This window comes from Anabrus simplex, chromosome 1 (genome assembly GCF_040414725.1).
Source record: "Anabrus simplex isolate iqAnaSimp1 chromosome 1, ASM4041472v1, whole genome shotgun sequence".
NCBI lineage: Eukaryota > Metazoa > Arthropoda > Insecta > Orthoptera > Tettigoniidae > Anabrus > Anabrus simplex.
Genome location: NC_090265.1, coordinates 854,040,056 through 854,064,612, shown reverse-complemented (window position 1 = coordinate 854,064,612; position 24,557 = coordinate 854,040,056). Strand labels below are relative to the sequence as shown.

At 37.5% G+C, this 24,557-nt stretch overlaps 1 protein-coding gene across 1 annotated transcript in view; it reads right to left on the bottom strand.

Annotated features, from left to right (window-relative positions):
• Positions 1-9,951: 9,951 nt before the first annotated feature.
• Positions 9,952-24,557, bottom strand: part of LOC136857632 (uncharacterized) — a 68,245-nt gene continuing 53,639 nt past the window's right edge. Inside the window, exons 3-5 of the mRNA XM_067136430.2 lie at positions 20,444-20,586; positions 19,279-19,378; positions 9,952-11,305 (exon numbers count right to left, since the gene is read on the bottom strand). Coding sequence (XP_066992531.2) covers positions 11,068-11,305; positions 19,279-19,378; positions 20,444-20,586 — 481 coding nt within the window. The 3' untranslated portion in view covers positions 9,952-11,067. The remainder of the gene's footprint in view (positions 11,306-19,278; positions 19,379-20,443; positions 20,587-24,557) is intronic.

Genomic DNA, 24,557 nt, shown 5'->3' with positions numbered 1-24,557 from the left:
TAGTCTGCGACATGTTGTCCTATTGAGGAAAAATGGCTGCGTTTTACAGCATTTATGTGTTCATTATATCGGGTTAGGAAGTTTCTACCGGTGCGTCCGACATAGCTTGTCTCACAGTTATTGCATTTGATACGGTATACCCCCGAGTGGTTGTATTTGTTGTTGCTGTTGATTGTACGTTGTGTATGATGTTGGTACTGTTGTGTGTAGTTCTAAATGCTATTCTTAGGTTATGTTTTTTAAAAATGTTAGTTATGGGGTATATGTGCAGGTCTACATTATTGAAGGTGAATGGTGCATACTCTTTCTTGGATTTGTCTGCTTTTGTTAGTTTGGTTTTGGGTTGGGATTTTATTTTGTGAATGATTTTGTTGATCATTTCTTTCTTGTATCCATTGTTTTTAGCTGTGTCGTGAATTAGTTGTAATTCTTTGTTTAGATCTTCTTTCGTTAACGGTATATTGAATGCTCTGTGTATCATGCTGTAGTAAGTTGCTCTTTTGTGTGTGTTGGGTGAACGGAATCTATTTTAATTGTATTTGAGGTATGCGTGGGTTTTCTGTATATTCTGTAAGAAAGGTGGTCTTCATGTCTAGTTATCGTTATGTCCAAGTAGTTCAAATTGAGACTGTTTTCGGTTTCCATGGTAAATTTTATATGGGAGTCTATTGTGTTGAGTTTATCACTCATAGCTCAATCTTATCTTCCACAGATAAATATAACATCACTGCACAGCTACAAATGGGAGAAGAGCCACTACTTTGAACCCAATGTCATTCAAATTTTATAGACGTCACAGGACAACATGAATTGATTTTAACATAAGGCAACACACACAGCAGAGCTGAACATACTTTAGCCTAATTTTAACCATACATCTGGCACCTTTTTATAACTGGAAAGTATTTTACTCTATGTACATGTACAATTTTACAAGCAAACCATATCATTTAAACTCCAGGAACAGCAGATGAGTGTAGAACTGTGTAAATAAGACTTGAACACGGGAATCAGCCAACAAGCAAGACACAAACGTTCATGTGCATGAAGTGCTCCCATATAATGTATTCATCTTGTACATATACATTTATATATATATATATATATATATATATATATGTTAGTTTTAAGTGAGATATGTTTTATCAACTAATTTTAAGATCTTAAACATACTATTTTAGACAAACAATGCATTGTTGTACATAATGACATACACGCCAGTTCACGTTACGACATGCCCCAATTGTTTGTGACCTAATGTTTATTATCGTATGGCATTCCTTTGACAATACTATCTTAATCATAGCTTCATCACATAGATATGTATGCATGGTTCAGCTGAAGATGACCTTATGTAAAGGGTCGAAACCGGTCCTGTAGCATAATAAGTGCAATAAACAAGTATTGATAGGTGGAAATCCTTTCCTATTTCTAATTACGCTACTCTTTTGTCAGAAATCACCCAGTACAAATCGAGCTGCTTTTCTTCGGATTTTTTCCATTTCTTGAATCAGGTAATCCTGGTGAGGGTCCCATACATTGGAACCATACTCTAGTTGGGGTCTTACCAGAGACTTACATGCCCTCTCCTTTACATCCTTACTACAACCCCTGAACACTCCCATGACCATGTGCAGAGATCTGTACCCTTTATTTACAATCCCATTTATGTGATTACCCCAAGGAAGATCTTTCCTTATATTAACACCTAGATACTTACAATGATCCCCAAAAGGAACTTTCACCCCATCAACACAGTAATTAAAACTGAGGACTTTTCCTATTTGTGAAACTCACAACCTGACTTAACCCCGTTTATCAACATACCATTGCCTGCTGTCCATCTCACAACATTTGAGGTCACGCTGCAGTTGCTCACAATCTTGTAACTTATTTATTACTCTATAGAGAATAACATCATCTGCAAAAAGCCTTACCTCCGATTCCACTCCTTTACTCATATCATTTATACATAACATAAAGGTCCGATCATACTGCTTTGAGGAATTCCCCTCTTTAATTATTACAGGGTCAGATAAAGCTTCACCTACTCTAATTCTCTGAGATCTATTTTCTAGAAATATAGCAACTCATTCAGTCACTCTTTTGTCTAGTCCAATTGCACTCATTTTTGCCAGTAATCTCCCATGATCCACCCTATCAAATGCTTTAGATAGGTCAATCGCGATACTGTCCATTTGGCTATTAATGGGCAATGCTCTCGCTCGAGACTCTCGAGACTGACGTCACAGATCTCGAGACTCTCGCGAGAATCTCGAGTCCAATCCTCCTGTAATGCAAGCTGTGCAACGTATCAGGAACTATGACTAAACTTGATAGTAGGCCCTATATCATTGGCAGTTATTGCATGAAATAACGTTCTTATATGAAAACGTGTGAACCAATACATTTTTTCAAAAACCTCAACTATGAACCTCTTAATACCATTAAAGAAAGTGAAAACCAAATGGCAGTATCTTAAACTGTACACGGCTCATTTGCTGTGGATATCTTAGCTGAATAACCCTGCATAATTTGTGAATAACTGTAGACAGGATGCACACCTACTTGGATACTAGAGGTGTGCATTATTCGAACTTGAGACGGGGAAGATGTTCTTTGGTACATATGCAACCACCATTACACATGAGTGGAACGTGTAATCTAAAATGCCCGACTTCGCTCAGATTCTTTCAGCAGCGGTGATGGGCAACGCCCTCAAGACCGATTTTCGTGTGCTGCGAGCTGTGCGACACGACGCCCCAGTAACTACGAGTGTAAGCTTGATAGTTATCACCAGCAGTTCTCATATGGAAACGTGTGTGATAAATTTTGTCAAAAGCATAGGAAAGCACTGCATGTTGAACAATGAGCTCCTTAATACCATTAACGAAAGTGAAAACAGAATGCCAGTATCTTAAACTGTTCACGAGTTATTTCAGATGGAATTGTTAGCTGAATAACCAGTATAATTTGTTAATAACTGTTATTAGGATGCCTCACAATCGTTGTCAGGATAGCTTCTTTTAATTCAGACCAGGCCGGAGGTGTTCTGCGACTATTCCTCTTCATTTATATTAGGTATGTGTTTTTAAGTGTCGGATCATTCCAGAAGTATTTCTTCCGACATATTTTACTTTAAACTGTATATAAGATAATATCTTTTGTTTATTTCCACCTATTCAATACATTACAAGAAGTTGGCATTTATTTTAAAACATTATTCAGATGAGACATGTTTCGCCTCTCACTTTGAGGCATCTTCAGTCATTATCAAAAACCTTATTATTTTACCAGGCATCTGGTTAAAGATATTCAAAAATGTGTTTGATGATTATAAGAGAGGTAAGATTTACGTTAGTTATAAACATGTTCATGAAGTAACTAAAAATCCAATATATTGATAAAAACATATGTAGTTCTTTGTTGAATAGGACTTGTTTGATTCTACTATAATAAGAGAAGGTGGCTTGAAGCCGTAGTCGTTAATAGATGTCTAATACACAGTGGAAGGCATAAAATATCAGTTCTATGAGAATATACATTACATTCAAATGATACTAAAACTAGTGGATTCAAGGGTAGTACATATAAAATGTTCAATGAAATAACTATTGATCTAATAAAATGATAAAACACATATGTAGTTCTTTGTTAATTAGGACGTCGTAAGATTGTATGGCTTAAAGCCGTAGTCATTAATAGAAGTTTAAGACATAGTGGAAGGCATATGAAATCAGTTCAATGAGATTATATAATACAAACAATTGATACATAAAAACTGGTAGATTCATAAGAGGTACATTTAAAAAATGAAGGCGTCATGTGACTATAAAAGACAGTTGATGGCTTAAAGCCGTAGTCAAGGTTTGAAATGTAGGTCAAATAACTGCTAAATATATGGTAAAAAGATATAAGTCAAAAATATACAGCTTAGTATAAAAAATATGAAGGAAAAACATTCCAATTGCTTGACAAAAGTTACTTGACGTTGGCATGCGTATGTCCGTGATATTTATTGGTCAACATTTCGTAGGTTATTTTAGATTAATTCGGCAAGATTGCGTTGACAAGAAGTTCACCAGATGTTTATAGTTGGCCTAATTTGTAAAAAGAAAGTTGCAGAGATGATGATGGGTGGAAATTCTCAACGTTGGTATGGTTTTTTTGACGTGAAGGTTGGAGAGCTGTTGTGTTCTTCTTCGATGACAATATATTTTATAAAACGTTGATTGTAAATAATTTATACTATTGAAGAGTATTATGGAAGTTTGATGAAGCTGTTGAATTATTGTTGTTATAGAATGGTTCTATGGCGTTGTAGGCCCATTTAACAAGCTGTGTGAGGCGTTATTAGGAAATGCCTCGCAAATGGGAAATATCCCAGTGGCAATGGTCACTTACAGTAGTGTAATAATCAACATACTGATGTGGGCAAGTTTACTTTTGTAAACAGGACCATACAGGATTGGAATAAATTACCTGCAGCAGTCTTTGATAGATTCTCTTCCGGTATCAAATCGTTTAAGATGATTAGTGCTAGTGTAAAGTGAAAAGTAAAAGCTGTAAACGACGGACACTGAATTTGTGATTTTCTGCTGGATTTAGGATGTTAAGCTAGTAGTATTCCTTCTAATACTTGCTCTCCATGGAATTGCTTGTTGTACTGTTGTTGTTGTAGTTGTTGGGTAGTTATGTTTTAACTCAAATATCACTTGTAGTGTTAAGCTATTAGGAAGTTCAAGCTATAGTATTGTAAGCCATAGTGTTAAGTAAGAGAAATACTAAAGTTGTGTGTGAATTTGTGTATAATGATGCTGGATTTAGAAAGTTAAACATATTTTCTTTTGTTGTTGTTGATGTTGTCGTTATAGTTGTAGGGTAATGATTGTTTAGCTTCTCTTCATTATCACTTGTAATGTTAAGCTAGTAGAAAGCTCAACCTGTAATATTATAAGCGGTGGTGTTAAGCACTGGAAATACTGAATTTTTTTATGACTATGCTGGATTTAGAATGTTAACTTAGTAGTACTTCTTGTAATATTTCCTTTCCATGGAATTGCTAAATACTGAATTTGTTTATGATGATTCTGAATTTGGAATGTTAAATCAGTAGTACATCTTGTAATATTTCCTTTCCGTGGAATTGCTTGTTGTTGTTGTTGTTGTAGGGTAATTATGCTAACTTTACATATGATGTGAATACTCGAACATTGTAAGGAATTATTTCCTTCGTCACCAAAATATCGGTAAACACAAGCAGTGGTCGTAACGTGATATTGAATGTGGGGGGGTCTGATAATGATGTACACCTATCTGTCGAAAGAAATGGAGCAAACTGAAGCATTTTAGATTACACATTCTACTCATGCGTAATGGTGTTTGCATATGCAGCAAGGCGCATCTTGCCTCGTATCGAGTTTGAATAATGCACGCCTCTAGTATCCAGGTACGTGTACCTACAGAAGCCGTCAGGTTCTGTACTTAAACCACTCATTTGTGTACTTACCAGTGCATAGAATGTCAGAATGCGTATCCTTTACAATTATGTCATACTACGTCAAAATAGACATCTGTAGAAATGAACGTCCTAGTCGCTTGTTGACACGTATTTACAAAATGGAAAAGGCCCGTGGTTGGCTACTCGCATACTCGGCACAAAGAACATTCAGCTCCGACTACCTGTAGGGCTACAACATGCTGCTCGCCGCACAATGCGGGGACAATGCTCTCGAGATCTCTCGAAATTTCTCGCGAGAAATAGTGCCTGCGCTAGTCTCGAGAAATCCCGAGAAATCTCAAGACCTAGTCTCAGACTGCCCATCACTACATTTGGCCTCCTGAATCCAGGATATCTGCTATATCTTGCTGGAATCCTACAAGTTGATCTTTGGTGGAATAACCGTTCCCAAAACCGAACTGCCTTCTATCGAACCAGTTATTAATTTCACAAATATGTCTAATATAATCAGAAAGAATGCCTTCCCAAAGCTTACATACAATGCACGTCAAACTTACTGGCCTGTAATTTTCAGCTTTATGTCTATCACCCTCTCCTTTATACACAGGGGCTACTATAACAACTCTCCATTCATCTGGTATAGCTCCTCTGACCAAATACGTTTATCGTACTGCAGCATTCAAGCTTTATCCAGAGCTGTTGAGGCAGCATTAATGATCTTAAACCTTCTCTTCAACAGATTTGATACACACAAGTATAAAGTTTTCCACCTAATCAATATATATATATATATATAAAGTAGCTTGTCCTGACTGACTGACTCATCATCGCCGAGCCAAAACTACTGGACATAAAGAAATGAAATTTTGGGGATATAATCATATTAAGATGTAGGTGCTCGCTAAGAGAGGATTTTTGGATATTCCGTCGCTAAGGGGGTGAAAAGGGGGCGAAATTTTAAAATAAGTGTGTTTATATCTCAAAACTTTAAAAGTTTACAGATGTGAAAATTGGTATTTAGAATCTTCTTTAAAAATAAGGAAACACGTATTTTTTTGTTTTCAGACAATCCCAATAGGAGGGGTGAAAAAGGGTGAAAAAGGGGTTGAATGCCTAATCAGGATACCGGTGCTTATATCTCAGAAACTGAAGATATTACAGACCTGAAAATTGGTACTTTTGATCTCTCTTAAAAATAAAGAAACACGTATTTTTTAGTTTTTGGAAAATCCAATTAATGGCGGTTAAACAGGAGTGACAAATTGGGGTGAATTTTTTGAAAGACTATATCTACAGAATATCTTGGAAACGTAAAATGTTACAGACGTAAAAAGTGGGTGTTTGGAATCTCCTGTAAATGTAAAGAAACATAGGTGATTTGTTTTTGGAAACTCCCCTTAAGGGGAACTCAAAAGGGGTGAAATTTTAAAATGAGAATTTTTACAGTATATCTAAAAAAACTTAACATATTACAGAAGTGAAAAAAGTATTTTTTATCTCTAATAAACATAACGAATTGTGTATTTTTAGTTTTCAGAAATACCACTTGGCTGGTGGGGGGTGGGTAAACGTGACTGAAAATGGTGTTGACTTCTTTTAATTAGGCTACTGATATCTCAAAAATGAAGATGTTACAGACGTGAAATTTGATATTTGCAATCTGCTTTAAAAGTAGACGTATTCTCGGAAAATCCAATGAAGGGGGGGGGGGGGGCGGGTGCAAGAATTGAAAATTTAATTGACTTGATTGTATGAGAATGCATACATCTAATAAAAACTAAAGTTGTTACAGACGTGAAAATTCGTATTTAGATCTCCTTTAAAAACAAAGAAAAACTAGTTTTGGTGGGAAACCATCTTGGAGGGTGGGAGTGTAAAGGAGTTGAATTCCTTTCATGGGGACACATAAATCAAAACTGAAGAAATTAGAGTCATGATAATTGGTATTTAGAAGATCTTTTACTATTAAAGAAACAAGTATTTTTTGCAGGAAAATTCACTTGGGGGGAGGGGGGGAAGAGTAGTGTGAAATGAAGTGAAAAATGTAAATAATTTTTATGGGGATACTTATATCTCAAAACTGAAGGCAATAGACGTGAACATTGGTGTTTGGAATCTCCTTTAAACATAAAGAAACAAGCCTTCTTTTAATTATTTTTTTTGGGGGGGGGGGGGGGTGCGGGGGGTGGCGGTAAATAAACTTAACGGTGGTGGGGTGTAGGAGGAGGTGTGACCAATTGATTTTACTGTTCTTAATGTACTTATAAGTATCCTCCGTTGCTCAGGCGGCAGCGCGCCGGCCTCTCACAGCTGGGTTCCGTGGTTCAAATCCCGGTCACTCCATGTGACATTCGTGCTGGAAAAATCGGAGGCGGGACCGGTTTTTCTCCGGATACTCCGGTTTTCCCTGTCATCAGCCACTCCAGCAACACATAATAGTAATAACAATAATAATAATAATAATAATAATAATAATAATAATAATAATAATAATGTTCCGGACCGTCGTCAAATGTGCAGACCGCACTGGAAACGGCTCCTGGACGAGTAATGACTAAGAATGCAGTCCGGCCGCGGGTTCAGTGCCACCAAAGCACCCAATATGACACCGCGCCGGATCTCCTGAAGGATTTTATACATATTAAAATTATTATAGGAAAAGATGGCAAAGATTTACGGACTCAACTGACCGGGAGGAATACCTGAGCCTAGCCCGGGAAGTACGAAATCGATTGCTGGAAAGGAAGATTGAAAAATGGGAGGAAACGTGCCGTAATCTAATAGAAAACGAGTCAGATCGGGAATTTCGGTGGATTCTCGCAGAAAATGAGGCAGATCGCGAATTTCGGTGGATTATATATCTAAAACAATAAGCATTCAATTATAAATTTCAGTATAATACCGTAGCGAAGCACGGGTATCTTGCTAGTACTTTATATAATAAAGTGTCATTTGACTTTATCAGAGTGGAACACAAGTATGAAAAGGGGACCACTCACACTTACACTTACTTTTACTGATATCAGTACTTCATATACAGCAACTTATATCTCAACAAGAAGTCTTAGTAAAAACAAGCATGTTTTATCAGCAGAGTAATGGACTGTGGATGAGCATAAGTACCTATAAAACAAGAACAGAACCTCATATGCTACTGAACATAACGTTTATCCGCACATTTGCAGCCGAACAATGTACTTTTGAATTTACCTTTTACAACCGTTGGATATAATGTTGGCATTACACCACAAGATATTTAAACTTGACACAAGGATGTCAGACTTTTTAGACTTCAAGAACTGTACCCTGTTTTATATTTTAACATTACAGTATTATATTTTATTGAAATATGTGGCATTCATGTTTAGTCTAAGTAATGTTGTACATTGTACAACCGTTATTGAATAATCAGGTTCATCAGCAGCTGGTGATGACCTAATTAACAGGTCGAAACCGGTACTGTGTTTTAATGTGATTGAAATATTTTAGACACTTTATTATATAAAGTATTGATTAGGTGGAAAACTTTCATTCTTTATACTTGTGTGCTCAAACTATCAATATGGACTAAAAGCTGATAGATTATAGGTTTGATACAGTTGAGATCTCCAACTCTCTGAGGACTCCTTGAGAAACATGGAGCTGCCCAGAACAAGTAATTTCTCAGAAACACATTGCATTCTCATTCCATCAATGTAACACATGCACATGAGCAGTACCCAAGATGCAACTGCTGCTTCTAGATGATCTGAAAGGATTTTGTGAAGTAGAAGAGCAGCCCCCCTCCTCTCCTCTATCCAACACTATCAGTAGGAAAGAATACCTGCAGTTCACAGAAAGCTTTCAACAGTATATAGTTTAGTTTTATTATAGAAATGACCAATTAAAAGAATATACAGGACATAGTGAATAATCTGTCAAAGTTGAATGCAGTTAACAAGGACTGTAAAAATCTTACAAAATGCATTGCAGATTGAAGAAAATCTTATAATACAAATTGCAGGCACTAAAACCATAAAATATAGTTGAATCTCAATGAAACGCAGTTTAACATGCTGCATTGTAAAACAATTTGCTCCAAACAATGAGAACAGATTCATGTTATTTTCCAAGATGGCAAAAGAGATGTTTCTTTTATTATTTACATATAGCTGACAATTCAAATTCAGCTCCAAGAGCCATCAGAAAAAAATTCTCACCATTAAGAGCGATCTAATACAAGGTTTCTCTGCATTTGATTTACACTTCTGAAGTTTGTGACAGAACAAATATGTTGCCTAACTAAGAACTTGATGCCCAAGTAATTACTGATTATTTCACTGAAGCTGCTTCTGAATTTAAAAAAGAAATAGGATAGTATAGGGGATTTCACTAATAATCTGACAGAGGGAATAGGAAGGGATAACAGATGGCTTATCTTTCAAAGGAGAAAACTGCAGTGAGAACAGTAAGTTCACTGGGTAGAATGGTTATTTTAGGATCATCATCATCATCATCATCATCACCACTTCAGAAATAAGGTATAATACGATTACTGCCTTGTCCATGGGGAAACAAAAGATTAACTAGTCATTTCTTTAACAGATAATTTTTTCAGGATTTGTCCCGAATGTGTTCCATTCAACAAGATCTACCGTCATATTTTTAAAGTGCATGTCAAAGGAATTTTATATATACTTTGTCTGAGTCAAATACATTACCATACAAATAAAACATCATCACAGCAAGATTTAATTAAGGGTTGAGAACAGATATCCAAGATCCAAAATCCTGTGATTGGAAGATCTGACAACATGTAATAAGAGTAATTAGTTGTGAAGAGAAGAGAAAGTATGGAAGTATGTGGGTAACATAGGGTAGGAGTACATTCAGGATAGATATACAGTGGCTAATGTCCTTCATTTATGCAGGAAGGTGCTATTAAAATGAAGTCTCCAGCAGTCAGTAGAACCAACTGATGACACTACCACATCAATATACCTTCTTTATCCTTAGTTTAATTAGGATCAAAATCAAGGTACAACATATTGTGCATTTTGTTTTAAAGCTGAACAGTTGTGTTCCTCTTTCCTTTAACACATTAAAAAGAAACACGAAGAGTAAATAAATAACTGAAAAAATAAATTCAGATCTATAATTGAATACTCCACTGTTCAAGAATTATTTTTCTTATAATTTTCTTCCTCTAAAGAAGAGAGAAATACTGTTATACTATCAAGACAAGCACAGAAGTAGTAACTCAAAACTTGTACATTTTCTACATTAGTCAACTGAAAAAATATAGTTTCAACCACTTTGGTCTTCATCTTTGAGTATGGTATATAAATTGAATCTATCACATTCACATAGATTTAAAAAATCATTTTATGGAAATATTCTTAATTTCCAAGAATACAAAAAAAAACAAAGTCTCATTCTCTCTGTGGTCTGTTCTTTTACACATAAAGCAACACTAAAAATACAATGTGGATTTCTTTTTAACACATTTAGTTTATAAAACCACATTATCACAACTCCTAGCTTAATCTCCACAAGAGAAAGGCGTGGCAAAATTAAGCTAACACCAAATATCTTGGCCCTGAGTATAGACTGTGTTCAGAAACAATTCAAACTTCCTTCCACAAGATCTTCATTCCAAGTGCTATTGCAGTGAAGAGTAGGAAAAGAGTTGGTTGTACAGTGACTCCCAAGGAACAAATTTCTATAGGATCAGACTTGCAAGAATTAGCAGACACTATCATGCCCATCAGATTGGCTGACATCTTGCATACAGACTTGGCAGCAGCTTCAGAGCACTGCTTCACTGCAGAGTCATGGCCACACTTGATCACAGTATCTCGAACCCTAAAATCAGGTACAGTACACACACTATTAGAAATATTTATAAAAGAAAGCAACAAGACAGGTAATTTACATATATAAATTTGTCCTTATTCATACTACACAACATCAAAGTTCAAAATGATAGGTTGTTCTTACAAAACAGTCTTAAGAGTTGAAGTTTCACCGAGTGAGTGGTATTGAACCCACTGTTTTCCGAATACAAGTTAATGACTACATAACCCAAATCATGTAGCCAACTTACTTGGTCCTAAATACCTAGTAGGCTTAATGATTAAGCATGCCTTTGAAGGCACTAAAACCTTAATTTTATGTGCCTTAAAAGCCATTGAAAAGTAGGATTAAAAAAGGAGAAAATGCATCTGATTTTTCAATTACATTAACCCCCAAAAAATTGTTTATTGTTCATGTTGAAAAGAAAACTCATAATTTAACAGAATAAATTACGGAGTATAAAGAAATTATACAAGCAATACTATGTAGGCACTAGCAGAGATATAGACAGTTGCCTAAGGTAATTTATATTCAATGTGTCTGCAGTTCAACACACACAATAGAGAGACAGAAATGCATTTATTTCTGCTTCCCCCATTTGGAGGCTGCCAAGAAGACAAAGCTTACGTGAAAATTTGATTAATAACTACAAGGGTCGTTTAAAATATGTCTATAAATGATAGGTATACCATATTATACACCATTATGTATATGGAATAACAAAGGAAATATACCACTACTAGATACACCAAAGAAAAGCCGATGTACATAATTTAGAATTGTTAGCAACCAAAGACTGGGGAGACGTTCAAGGGGCTAACGGGTGAAGAAGCCAGAGTGAAGAAATCCAGGGGCGTAGCATGGTTTCCTACTTAGAGGAAGCTGTCAACTAAAACATGTAATTGAATTCATCTGAGATCGTCGTTAAAGCTAACGTGGTAGGTGTTCTTAAAAGTTTTTTTAACAGTTAGTGCATGGTTATAAAAGCATTTTAAAATATTGCTTACCTTCTTTTAAACTAGATCAACTCTCCGGTTTTCGTAGATAAATATGGTAAGAATTAAGGAAACAAAACACGCGTGTGATAGTCAACACCTCAGGGAGAGGTGTGTGTGTGTGTGTGTGTGTGTGTGTGTGTGTGTGTAATGAAGTGTCCAGGTAGTTTCAAACTGATTGTTGTAACATGCCAAGATGTTCAAAATCTGGACATAGATATCTCAAAGATATACTACTTTCTTTTTGACTCCTTAAAGCAAGTCCCTGAGAGCCTAGAAAGTGAACAGTAAGTTAGTTATTAAATGACAATTTTCCTGCTCTGCTTAATAGTTAATAGCTTCATTGTGATTTCCTATAACTATTTTATGCTGCTCTCTTAAAGAAAACTCTATTCCAGTACTTTATTCAGATAACAAGCATTTCTTATTATTGTGTCTTATCCGCTTCATAAACATTATTCAAACGCCTGTACCCATGCGTGTTCCACATGTTCCTTTCTTTCGGAAAATAAAAGCCAGGGTCAACAATACATTGTATTTAACTGTTTACAGCCTCACAGCCATGGTATAGAGTCATGAATGCACTCTGTGAAATACTGAGTTTTTTTTTTTTTTTCGAACAAAGAGTTAGCTCTGGAAGATCATTTTCAACAATATCTAATTTCTCATGAAAATGGTAATAAAAAGAAAGGAGCCTTTAGTAGCTTTCAATTAAAGCTTCGTCCGACTCGTTGGCTGAATGGTCAGCGTACTGGCCTTCGGTTCAGAGGGTCCCGGGTTCGATTCCCGGCCGGGTCGGGGATTTTAACCTTCATTGGTTAATTCCAATGGCCCGGGGGCTGGGTGTTTGTGCTGTCCAACATCCCTGCAACTCACACACCACACATAACACTGTCCTCCACCACAATAACACGCAGTTACCTACACATGGCAGATGCCGCCCACCCTCATCGGAGGGTCTGCCTTACAAGGGCTGCACTCTGCTAGAAATAGCCACACAAAATTATTATAATTAAAGCTTCCAACTACTTTCTGTAATCCCTATACCACAGTCCATACTTACACCACTTTTGTCCCCTGTCACCAAGTCTTCCATGCTGTGTTCACTGGGATGAGAGTTTTCAACTTGCATACGTCTATGCTAGTTCATAGCGTACTGCAAGACTCAAATGTAAGATAAAATTCACTTTACTGATATATGTAACACCATACACTAATTGAATATACTGACTTTGAGAATGCACCTAATGAAAAACTGAACAGCAATGTGGAAGATAACTTTATTATGCGTTCATACAAATTTGTCATCTTGCCTGTAACTTCAGAATCACATCCTATGTCCTACCACTTGACAGCCGACCTTGCAGTGGGGCTCGGGAATTCGGTCGACCTTGCAGTGGGGGTTGGGAATTCGCGGATTTACTAGAGATATTTATCTTTCAATCTTTCTTTCCTGACAGAGTGCTTAAGAAACGTTTTACATATCCTGATTTAGTAGAGTACACATTTTATTTTGCTTCTGTGTGTATCTGTAATATATACTTATATACTACAAAGGGTATATAGTAGGTAAATCAAATATAAACCAGAATTATTTTTACAATTTTATCAACTCCACCACCAATTACACAACAAGCACCTCATTTTCCTGCATAGTCTCCCAAATTTGACACACAATTTTGTCACCGTATTGGCAACTTTTTTTTAATGCCATCCTAAAACAAGTGCCAGCCAGTTGTGCAAGTACTCCTCTAATTACATCATCATGAAATCTCTTTTCAGTGGTTCAGTGGTCCAAACGTGTGGTATTCACAAGGTGACAAATCTGGACTGTAAGGAGGGCGTTCCAGAGGTGTCCAATGCATTTCCTCCAGGTTTTCCCTGTTACAACAGCAGAGCGTGGCCTTGCATTGTCGAGGAGAAGAACATCTCGGATCGGTTGCCAGAGACGTTTGTTGCGATATACAGCTTTTGTCCTGACCAAAAGACAGTAGTAGGTTGCATTCACCGTCCTTCATTCATACAGGAAATCCACAAGCAAAATGTCCAGAAAGTCCCAAAAACAGTTGCAAACACCTTTCCAGCAGAAAGGTGTGTTTTGGCCTTAACTGTCCCAGCTGCACTTCATTTCTGCCACTCCATGCTTGCTTGGAGGGGAGAGGGGCTAATGATGAAATCTCATTTCATCAGAAGTTGCAATGCAAAAAAATATTAAAAAACGCATCATTCCTCCTCGTAGCGATTCAGATGCCTTCGACAAACATCCTGGTGGATTTTTTTGTTTCTGGGTGGGAAGATTAGGAACCCAAAAGGCAGACAATTTCCAAAAGTTGAGTTCATCACTGATACTGGCTTGAACACTTCCAAAGCTTATTCCTTCAAGTGAAGCAATTTCAGAAATTTATGCACCGATCTTCAATAAGGTCACGTACAGCACGAATGTTGTATGTAGTCATGCCTGTCTGTGGTCGTGTTTGGTGGGGCTCATTTTCCACTTCTTCCCGTGCTGCCAAAAATTGTTTGTGCCATCGATACACCTGGAACTTTGAAAGGGTTGCCTCCCTGAACTGTGCACAGAGCCTTCTCACAATTTCCAAGGCTTTGGTGCTTTCTTTCACCAGAAACTTGATTACGATGCGCTGCACAACAGTTGTGTGTACCTCTTGCTCGCTCATGGTGTACTGAAGTGAGTGGTCGCTCATTTGTGTGCAACGCATCAAGACCCCTACTTGGAACATCCCCACCAACATCCTCTCAAAGACCCACCCATTTCCATTCACTACCAGAGCCACTAATTTTAAAGTCCGGTTTATATTGAATACACCTGGTACAAAGAGAAAACAATGTGCTGTCAGCTATGCAATAGCAATAGAAATGCAACAAAAGCATGAAGCTGAATGTGGGATTTAGCACCCAAAAAAAAAAAAAAGACTGTTCGTGTGGCAGATTAATAGTCACCCCAGGCCCTGAGGCATGCTCAGCACCGAACAATCGAACTTATCTTGAAGCAGACTATAATCTGATAATTATCAGACTCTTGGATAGCAGCTTCAATCAGTTACTGAATGTTAGGAGGAGAATTAGGACCGGAAATTGCTGTCTTCAGTTTACACGATGCACGTACAGTTCATGTCTGTAGAATATGCTGGCCACACTATTTTACTGTATTCGATGTATCTCATCATAAGGGGCTGATTGATCACTCTGCCTCGATGGGCACAAGCATTATCATCTGCTAGCGTAAAGCCCTCACCCACAGTCTCCGAAAGGTTGGAGGATATTATCTCTGTACATCAGTTCAGTCATGTCACCCAGGATAGGAATTAGAGGCATACATTCTCCACACATGATCACAAACCAAAACACGATGGAATGCCATTGCTTCTGATGGTGTTCCAGGATAAAGGTGCTGTTCCATCTTTCACAGAATCTTCTCCAGACTAATGTTCCTGTTGTATGGATGCAAGATTATAATAACACTAAAAATAAACACTCCCACTGTTCCTGATGCAATGAGCTATGAGCTGTTTCCCACCCCACACAAGCTGCCCTGTGATCTGGTTTAAGAGGAGGTTTTGGCACAAACTCCTCGATATCAAACCTACATCATGCGGTCGATTTTACAGGGTCTGATCTAACACATTCACTCTGGTGGCTCTCCGAAGATCATGGCAGAATGAGCTGGTAGTAGCAGTGGGCCTACGACGTGCGAGTTGTGTACTCATTTGTTGTCTATCAGAAACTGTTTGTTGTCTCCCTGAACATTTTCTGAACTCCTGAGACATCACTAAGACTCGCTCCAATGCGAATGGCAACATCCACTTGTAAGCAATGTCGCAATTCAAATGCCATCAGTAGCAGAAATGGATAGGCTACTCTTGCCATGGTTGCCTCAGTCCTACATGTGCTGTCTATACACCACCAACCTTACAAGTGGTGACTGAATGACCAATAAGACAACTGCATCCTATTGGACAAATATCAAACTTGATCTGGGAAATAAATTTTAAATATTCTACAGTCAGCAGAGTGCAGCTTCAAGAGGGGTCATGAAAGCTCAGTTACTTAAAATAAAATGTCAAAGAAACTGAAAAAAAAAAAAATATATATATATATAAATTTATTGAATAGTCCATACTGTATAAATAGCATAGTTTATGCTTCCATAAGCTTACCAAGTTTTGTTAGATAAATGTGGGGAAATTATGAGCTTCTTAAGAGGGAATGGTATGGATACCTATGAAAGCATGAACTACGCTATTTATTGTCTCGAAGGTATCTATCGTTTGTTACAATTAGAAGATTTTCTGTTCCCATTTTATTTTCATCATAAATAATTTTATACTTTATTTCAAGTTTTCTTCTCTGCTCTTGTACACATGATCCCTGCATATCAACAATACACCTTATGTTTAATTTGCCAATTTTGTACAGCTGCCATGACATTTATTAATTGGGCATAATTCTGAGATAAAAGTCTAACGGTTGATTGCTATGGTACTGCATATCTATCACCACTACATACACTGGTAGCAATAATTACTATGGTGACTTACAAACATATATATTCAGCTGTCTTTACTTGTTTTCACTGTCTTCACTGCTAGACAGGTGAAGCCCAGCAGTGGGCTCACAGTGTCATCACATAGCATTGCGACGGGCTGAGTGGCTCAGACGGTTGAGGTGCTGGCCTTCTGAACCCCCACTTGGCAGGTTCGATCCTGGCTCAGTCCGGTGGTATCTGAAGGTGCTCAAATACATTAGCCTTGTGTTGACAGATTAACTGCCACATAAAAGAACTCCTGCAGGACTTAATTCCGGCACCTCAGTATCTCCGAAGACCATAAAAAGTAGTTAGTGGGACGTAAAGCAAACTACTACCACCACATAGCATTGCCTAGCAAGCATCAATTTTTTTTAAAAGGAGACTGCCGGTGGCTGTAAGTAGCCTATGCAGTGGCCTCCACCGTATGCACTAGCCATGCGTCTTGGTAGGTGTGCTAATTACCAACCAATGAGCCCAAACTGGCACACTGGGGCAAAACTGTGGCAACAGGAATGAGTTAGCTGGAAAATTTATAATGTCCAATAGTGGACCAATTATACTGGTATTACATAGCAATGCAGCACAGTTTCCACAGGCCTTACATGAAAGAGACAATCTGTACTCACGTTTTACAATCTTAGTTTGTAATTTTGTTTTATTCCACCTAATTAATACACATTTTTTTTTAAGAATAGGACTAGTTTGAGTAGCCTCCGTGGCTCAGGCGGCAGCGCGTCTGCCTCTCAACGTTGGATACCGTGGTTCAAATCCCGGTCACTCCATGTGAGATTTGTGCTGGACAAAGTGGAGGCGGGACAGGTTTTTCTCCGGGTACTCCGGTTTTCCCTGTCATCTTTCATTCGAGCAACACACTCCATTATCATTTCATAGCATCTATCAGTCATTAATAATTCACTTTGGGAGGGGCGACGCCATCGTACTAATATATATATATATATATATATATATATATATATGATTCATTCATTTCATCCCTGACCCGATCACAGACTGGAAAACAGGTTGTAGGTTTTTAATTTCAGGACTAGTTTGACTATCATCTTCAGCTATTCATTTACACAAGTGAAAACCAAATTAAGGACCCAATCATTAAATAAAATGGAGTTTGTAAACCCTGAGCTAAAACTATACATACATTTTGAAAACACTTAGTCCACATTAATATTCTTGGATATCACTCGAAATAAGAATAGACTCATTTAAAAAACTTGATAGGAATGTTCCAATTGTGTACAGGTTAAGGCATAAAAAATAACAAATGTTTTAAAAATAATCAAATGATTATGTTCAAATTACAGGCAAAAACCTGATAATGGTTGTTGAGATGCTTAAAAACAATGGTTTGAAACTGGGCCATGAAGAAATGATTTCGTCTGGACCACATTGTCTTATGAGAGTAACATGTATATCACTGCCTGTTGATCCATAGTATGAATCTCGTGTATGTAGTTCATAAAACAGCCAAGTACCGTAGTCAAAATCAAATATGGAATATTTGAAGGATATCCCAGAAGTTCTTAACTTAAGTCTGCATCCCTCCTTAAGGGCATTAAATGGGGATATCTTTTGAGGTCACTGTGATACCTGGCTCAGCTGTTAAAAGTGGGTTACTTCCATCAATATAGGCAAAAAATGAAAATTATTGCTTGCAATCTGTACTCTACTAGGCTCAGGCTGGCATGTTAATAATAATGAATAATGTTATTTGCTTTACGTCCCACTAACTACTTTTTCGGTCTTCGGAGACGCCGAGGTGCCAGAATTTAGCCCCGCAGGCATTTTTTTACGTGCCAGTAAATCTACCGACACGAGGCTGTCGTATTTGAGCACCTTCAAATACCACCGGACTGAGCCAGGATCGAACCTGCCAAGTTGGGGTTAGAAGGCCAGCGCCTTAACCATCTGAGCCATCCAGCCCAGCGGCTGGCATGTTAGGGTAAGAGAGGTGGTAATACATGATTTCTAATTACTATTATAGATTGCGTGCCAAAAAGCCTAGATTCAATTTTGAACCTCTCCGCTGTGTTCTTGTAGAATAAAGGAATGTAATGCTGTTGATGGCGATTCATTAGTTAGATAGGGTTGTTAAGCCTCGAGCAGACCCCTTTGTGTTGTTGACAGGAGTATCCTATGTGCTGACACCACCTGATCATCATCATCAAATAGAAATGCCCGCACCGGGCAAACCAAACATGTCCTTGGACAGTCCTGGCACTAAAGCCATACGCTAAATAATACAAATTTTAAAAACTGGGACAGATCTCTGACCCTTTGTTCTGAACAGATTATAAGTTAACATACTGTAAACGTGTAAATAAAGACTAACAAAGGTATTACATTAAGTGGAGTAACTTAAGGGAATATTGACATTTCACAGCTAGTAAGAAATATTTTACGGGAAAGGTTCTACTTTTACTTACGAGCAAAGATCGGTACGTTGATTTGTTGCCTGGAATGATTTGATACATTCTGCCCAATCATCTGACACCATTTTGTAGCATTCTCTGTTGTACAGCAGGTCTGGGAAAGGAATATTATAAATTACAGTATTAAGCAAGATATTATGAACAAAAACACACTAATTCTGACCTCTCTCATGAAGAAGACAATTACTCCTACAGTGCTTGTGTAGGGAAGCAGTAAGTGAGAAAATACTAGCCAAAGATATTACACAAGCAAGTTTCCCATTTTATTACTGCCAAACTGGGACGTGCAGATCTTTACAACTTATAAAATACACTAACATGTTGACAAACTGTTTGTGAGTTAAGAGTTACTCTGGCCAGTGCAATGGAACCCAACTGAAAAAAAAAAAAAGTAGGAAAATGGTCAAGTGTAGTCATTTGATATCTGCAGACAGCACAAGTACACCCTCATCAATGACATCAATAAAGGTCCTGATGGATGATCACTCCATAATTTGTCCTTCAAGGTTGTTTAACTATCTGCACGTTCACAGTACCATTTTCATATTAGCTGGAAAGACATTAGATTACTTATCTAAAAAGATGCAAACCATCTATGGATGTCTGCAATGTTTAGGTTTACTGCCCCTCTTCTATATGCAATGGCCAAGCATGGACCACTCATTAAGATCTTGCATCAGTTTCCAACTGTTGCTTAAGCTAGATATTCCAATGAACCAAGTACAGTTTTACACTACCTTATGGAGACATTAGCATGTTGATAGACTATGTAACATTCAGAAAATAGAGCAAGCTGATAATCTTCATTCAAGAGCTATTTCACAGGGAACATCCATTCAGACTTATTGACATTGCAAGAATTAGAACTGAATTCATTACCGGTACGTGCTAAGCACCTAAGTTAGCACATTGAATATTCTGCTTTACGTCCTAATTCACCATTCCCTAAAATGTCCTTTCCAGCAGAATACGTTTAGTTCTTAGGATAATACACAGAACACTCATGTATTACTGGCAAGGTAAGCTATTTGATTATTAATCATAAAGTCTGAAAAGATTTAAGATTTTTTATTTCCTACTTCCTAAATTATGGATTAAGGCTATTACAAAGAAAAAACAGTTTCATAATACATGGAGCATATGTGCTGTAACAACTCACCTTCCTTCAGTTGTGGATCGTTGCAGAGATTATTGACAGCAGTACGAACAGAGGACATTCTACTATCAATTTCCTCTCTTTTGTCAGCTTGACCACACTTATCCAAATATTCATCCAGGCACTTCATACTTTCATTGAACATCCTAGAAAAAAAAAAGAAAAGAGGTATGTTTACAAGCAACTGTAAAAATTATTACGGAATGCAAGTCAATTAGCAAGAACGAATACAAAGTATCAATAAAACTAATATCACTTATTATTTCAGCAACAAATTCACTTTAAAAAGGAAATTGTCAAAATGTAAGGAATAGCCAACAGTTCTGGAGGTCCAATAACAGAATTTTAGTTCTATAAAAATGCACAAGTGATACAAGCAAACTTGAGTTATACCTTAAAATGGTTACATTGACCTACCAGTAAATTAAATATGATGATCACATATTTTTAAATGCCTATCAACTGTGCTGGAAATTGGAGAGCAGATGAACAACTTCATCACTCTACTCACCCTGGTTTACAATTTTGACACCGACAGTTATAAGTAAAATCATATGCCCAACCCCGTCAAGTTATTACTCCAAGTAGGTAATTGCTGGCAATGGTACGCAATTTCAACTCCAAAGCACCTCCCGTAACTTTACAAAAGAAATATTTATAAAATCCTCCTATCAATACAAGTCGAGTCATCTGTTAGATGAAACCAAGTCTATACATGTTTCAGCCTAATCTCAAGGCCATCTTCAGTAGTAAAACACCTTCCGTAATTTTTATACACAAAAATAGTTACTTCTTCACATAATACTGCAGATGTCACACTGATAGTATTACTTGGCTACATTCATGTAACAAGTTCAGGTGAAATATCAGTGGATGCCAATTATTGCCAATTATTATATGCTATTAGGCTCCAGCACATAGTTGTTGGGAATGAACTTAAATGCAATACAATTACCCACTTTTCTTTACTTACAAGGAAACCTTCCATCCGTAAGTCTCTGATCTGATTGAGATATGGTAAGACGACTTCAGTATGAATGCTTTATTCAGCCATATCAAAATTAAGATGCCCAGTCGTATATTTAGCATGTGTTTTGGGGTGTCAAAGTTTGCTCATTTAAGCACCGCATAGACAGGAGCAAACGGTAGGAAGCAGGAAGAGGTGGGGAAGTAATGTGTGTGCGAGAGAAGAGTAAGAGTGTGACGCATGAACTGGCTGACCGGCCCACCTCTACCTGCTTCTCACCCCTCACTTCTGTCTATGCAGTGCTTAAATGAACAAACTTTTGACACCCCAAAACAGGTGCTAAATATATGACTGGGCATCTAATTTTGATATGGCTGAATAAAACATTCTTACTGAAGTCATCGTACCAAATCTCACTCAGATCAGAGACTTTCAGTTGCAAGGGTTTCCTTGTTAGAGTGCATCAATAATACAGGGTCTTTCTTTTAGCTCCCTCCGAGTGTCAGGGGAACATGCAGGGAAAGCAATAGCGCGGCCAGGTGACTCATTTGCTCAGAGATATGTTGCTTCATCACCGGCTAAGATGATCTAATGCAGTACGGTAGCGTTAACCATTGCTTCACAGCAATAGTTTAGTTTAACATTTGTGGTATTGGTAGCGTGTTCAATGTGTTCGCTTTAAAATAGTGTAGTTTCTGTAGGAATACAAAAGTTATTGTGTGTTTAATGAGTGATGTACACAGTAGAACAGCGTGTATTCATTGTGTTGTGCTACGCAAAGCATTCTTCTTATACAGAGTGCCGCTTTCGATTCATTTGCCAATTTCCTGGCATTCTCCCTCCCCATAGGAGTACAGTACGTAAATTAGTAAAGAAGTTCCGCACAACCGGGTCCATTCTTAACAAGAAATCATGCAGGAGACGAACCGTTTTAACAGAGGAAAAAGGCTTGACGAAATAGGAGCTCTCTTGGAAGGAACTCCAACAAAATCCCTGTTGTGTCTCGCCATACAAGCTAATGCGTCTTCTGCCCACAAAGCAACAAAACTGGTAAAAGCCAAACCATACAAACCCACCCCTGCCCAACATTTAAGAGGACCTGACAGTTTTGCTAGAATTCGATATTGTAACTGGTTGCTTCAGTCAGTTCACGATGGGTATGTTGAACGAGAACTTATTTTATAGTGATTAGGCATGGCTACACCTAAATGTCTATGTAAATAGTCAAAACAATCACTAATGGTGTGCAGAAAATCCCTACCAGCTGCATGTCCGTCCATTTCATGATGCAAAGATAGGTGTTTGGTGCGCAGTAAGTGCTCGCAGAATTATAAGGCCTATATTTTTCCGTGAAACAATAAATGCTGATCAATATATAGACCTCATTCTCAGACCATTCTTTCAAGAGCAGACAGAAGAAGAAAGGAGTAATGGTTACTTCATGCAAGATAATGCAACGGCTCACACTGCTAATCGGTCAATGGAGGTAATACGGGAAGTTTTTGAAGATCGTGCGGTTAATTATCTCTCTAGATCTCCCGACTTAAATCCCTGTGATTATGACCTGTGGAGGATGCTGAAGGGAAAAGTGTATGTGAACAATCTTCACAAAAGAGAAGAACTACAAGAGAACATTACACAAGTTATTTCAAACATCACACGGGCTGAGATTTGGCGAGTGTCTGCAAACCTGTTTACAAGGTTTCAGGCATGTTTGACAGCTGAGAGACAACATTTTGACCATCAAATGCAATGTCAGGTATGTTTTAGATAATAGTTTCACTAGAAATGGCTTTCTATACATGTCAATTGCCGTGATGTAGTGCAGAAGAAAAGTGCACATTATGCCGGCTAGCGACTGAGTGTCGCTGCACCAGCCGTGCTGTGCTCCGACTGGAGCTGCGGCGCGAGCTAAAGAAAAAGACCCTATATACCAAGAGATGATCTTGCACAACCTACTTTAATTCTTACGAAAAGTTATACCTTCCAGGCTTTTCAAATATACCGGTAAGCCTGGACAGGCGAGTCAGAAGCAGTGCATACTCGCAAAGCTGAATTCAACCCATCCTCTAGCTGGTGGATATTACCTGCACCTGTATTCACTCTTAGTCTCCTTGCTGCACGAGAGCCACTTAAAAAACTAATAAGGGAAAATAATGACAGCAGAGAAACCAAAACTATTGTATGTTAAAATATGTTACTTCCTTTTGCACAACTATAAGCAGTTTCCAGACGATATTTCAATAGGAATCAATCGCAGGTTTGTTTGTTCGTATGTTTCAATAGCTAAGATGAAATTAAAATGCTGAAGAAATACACCTAGAATGAACTACAATGAACTCCTGAATATCCGGGTGCGGATTATCCGGTCTGCGGGTTATCCATTCACCCCAAGATTTCTCGAATTATAATTTGTATTTTATCATGGCATTTTGAATACGTGTGAACTAAGAGCTTGAAATTCGAGCGCACTCGCAACGACAAGCGTGCTTTGTTCCAGAACTAAACAATGTACTGTATAGCAGTTGTTTGTTGATGTTCTGCGATAGCCATGGCTATAAAGCAAAAGAAAGAGCTTTTAGTTTTAACTTTAAAACAACAAAAGCTTGAATTAACGAAAACGTTCAAAAAAGAAATTAGCGAATGAATACAGGTTGGTGTTCAGGCTGTTAGAGACATTAAAAATAGCAAACAGAAACTCTTAGAATTCACTTTTTATACCTCAATAGTGTTTTACCAACAATAGACTTACGTAATTTTTAAATCTGGCCACTTTACTGATTAAGTGGCTAATAAGTGTGGTAATTGTGTGACATAGCATTTTCAAACAGAATTGTATGCTCAATATAAATAAAAGTTTTGTTATGCATTAAAATGCACAAATTCGTATTATCACGTTTTCAATTATCTGTACGAATTTGTCCCGTGATTAACCCAGATAAGAGTTACCATCAAAGACACCACTGGGAATGATGGATACATAGTCATCAGAGGAAATAACAGGACTATTTTTTAGGAAGTACAGTATTTCCAATCTACTGCACATTACTCAGAATTCAAAAAGAATGATATTTCTGTAACAAACACACCCATAGTAAGAATGAAATAATGTTTCTGATTTTCTGTCGTATGTTATCATGCATCACAAGA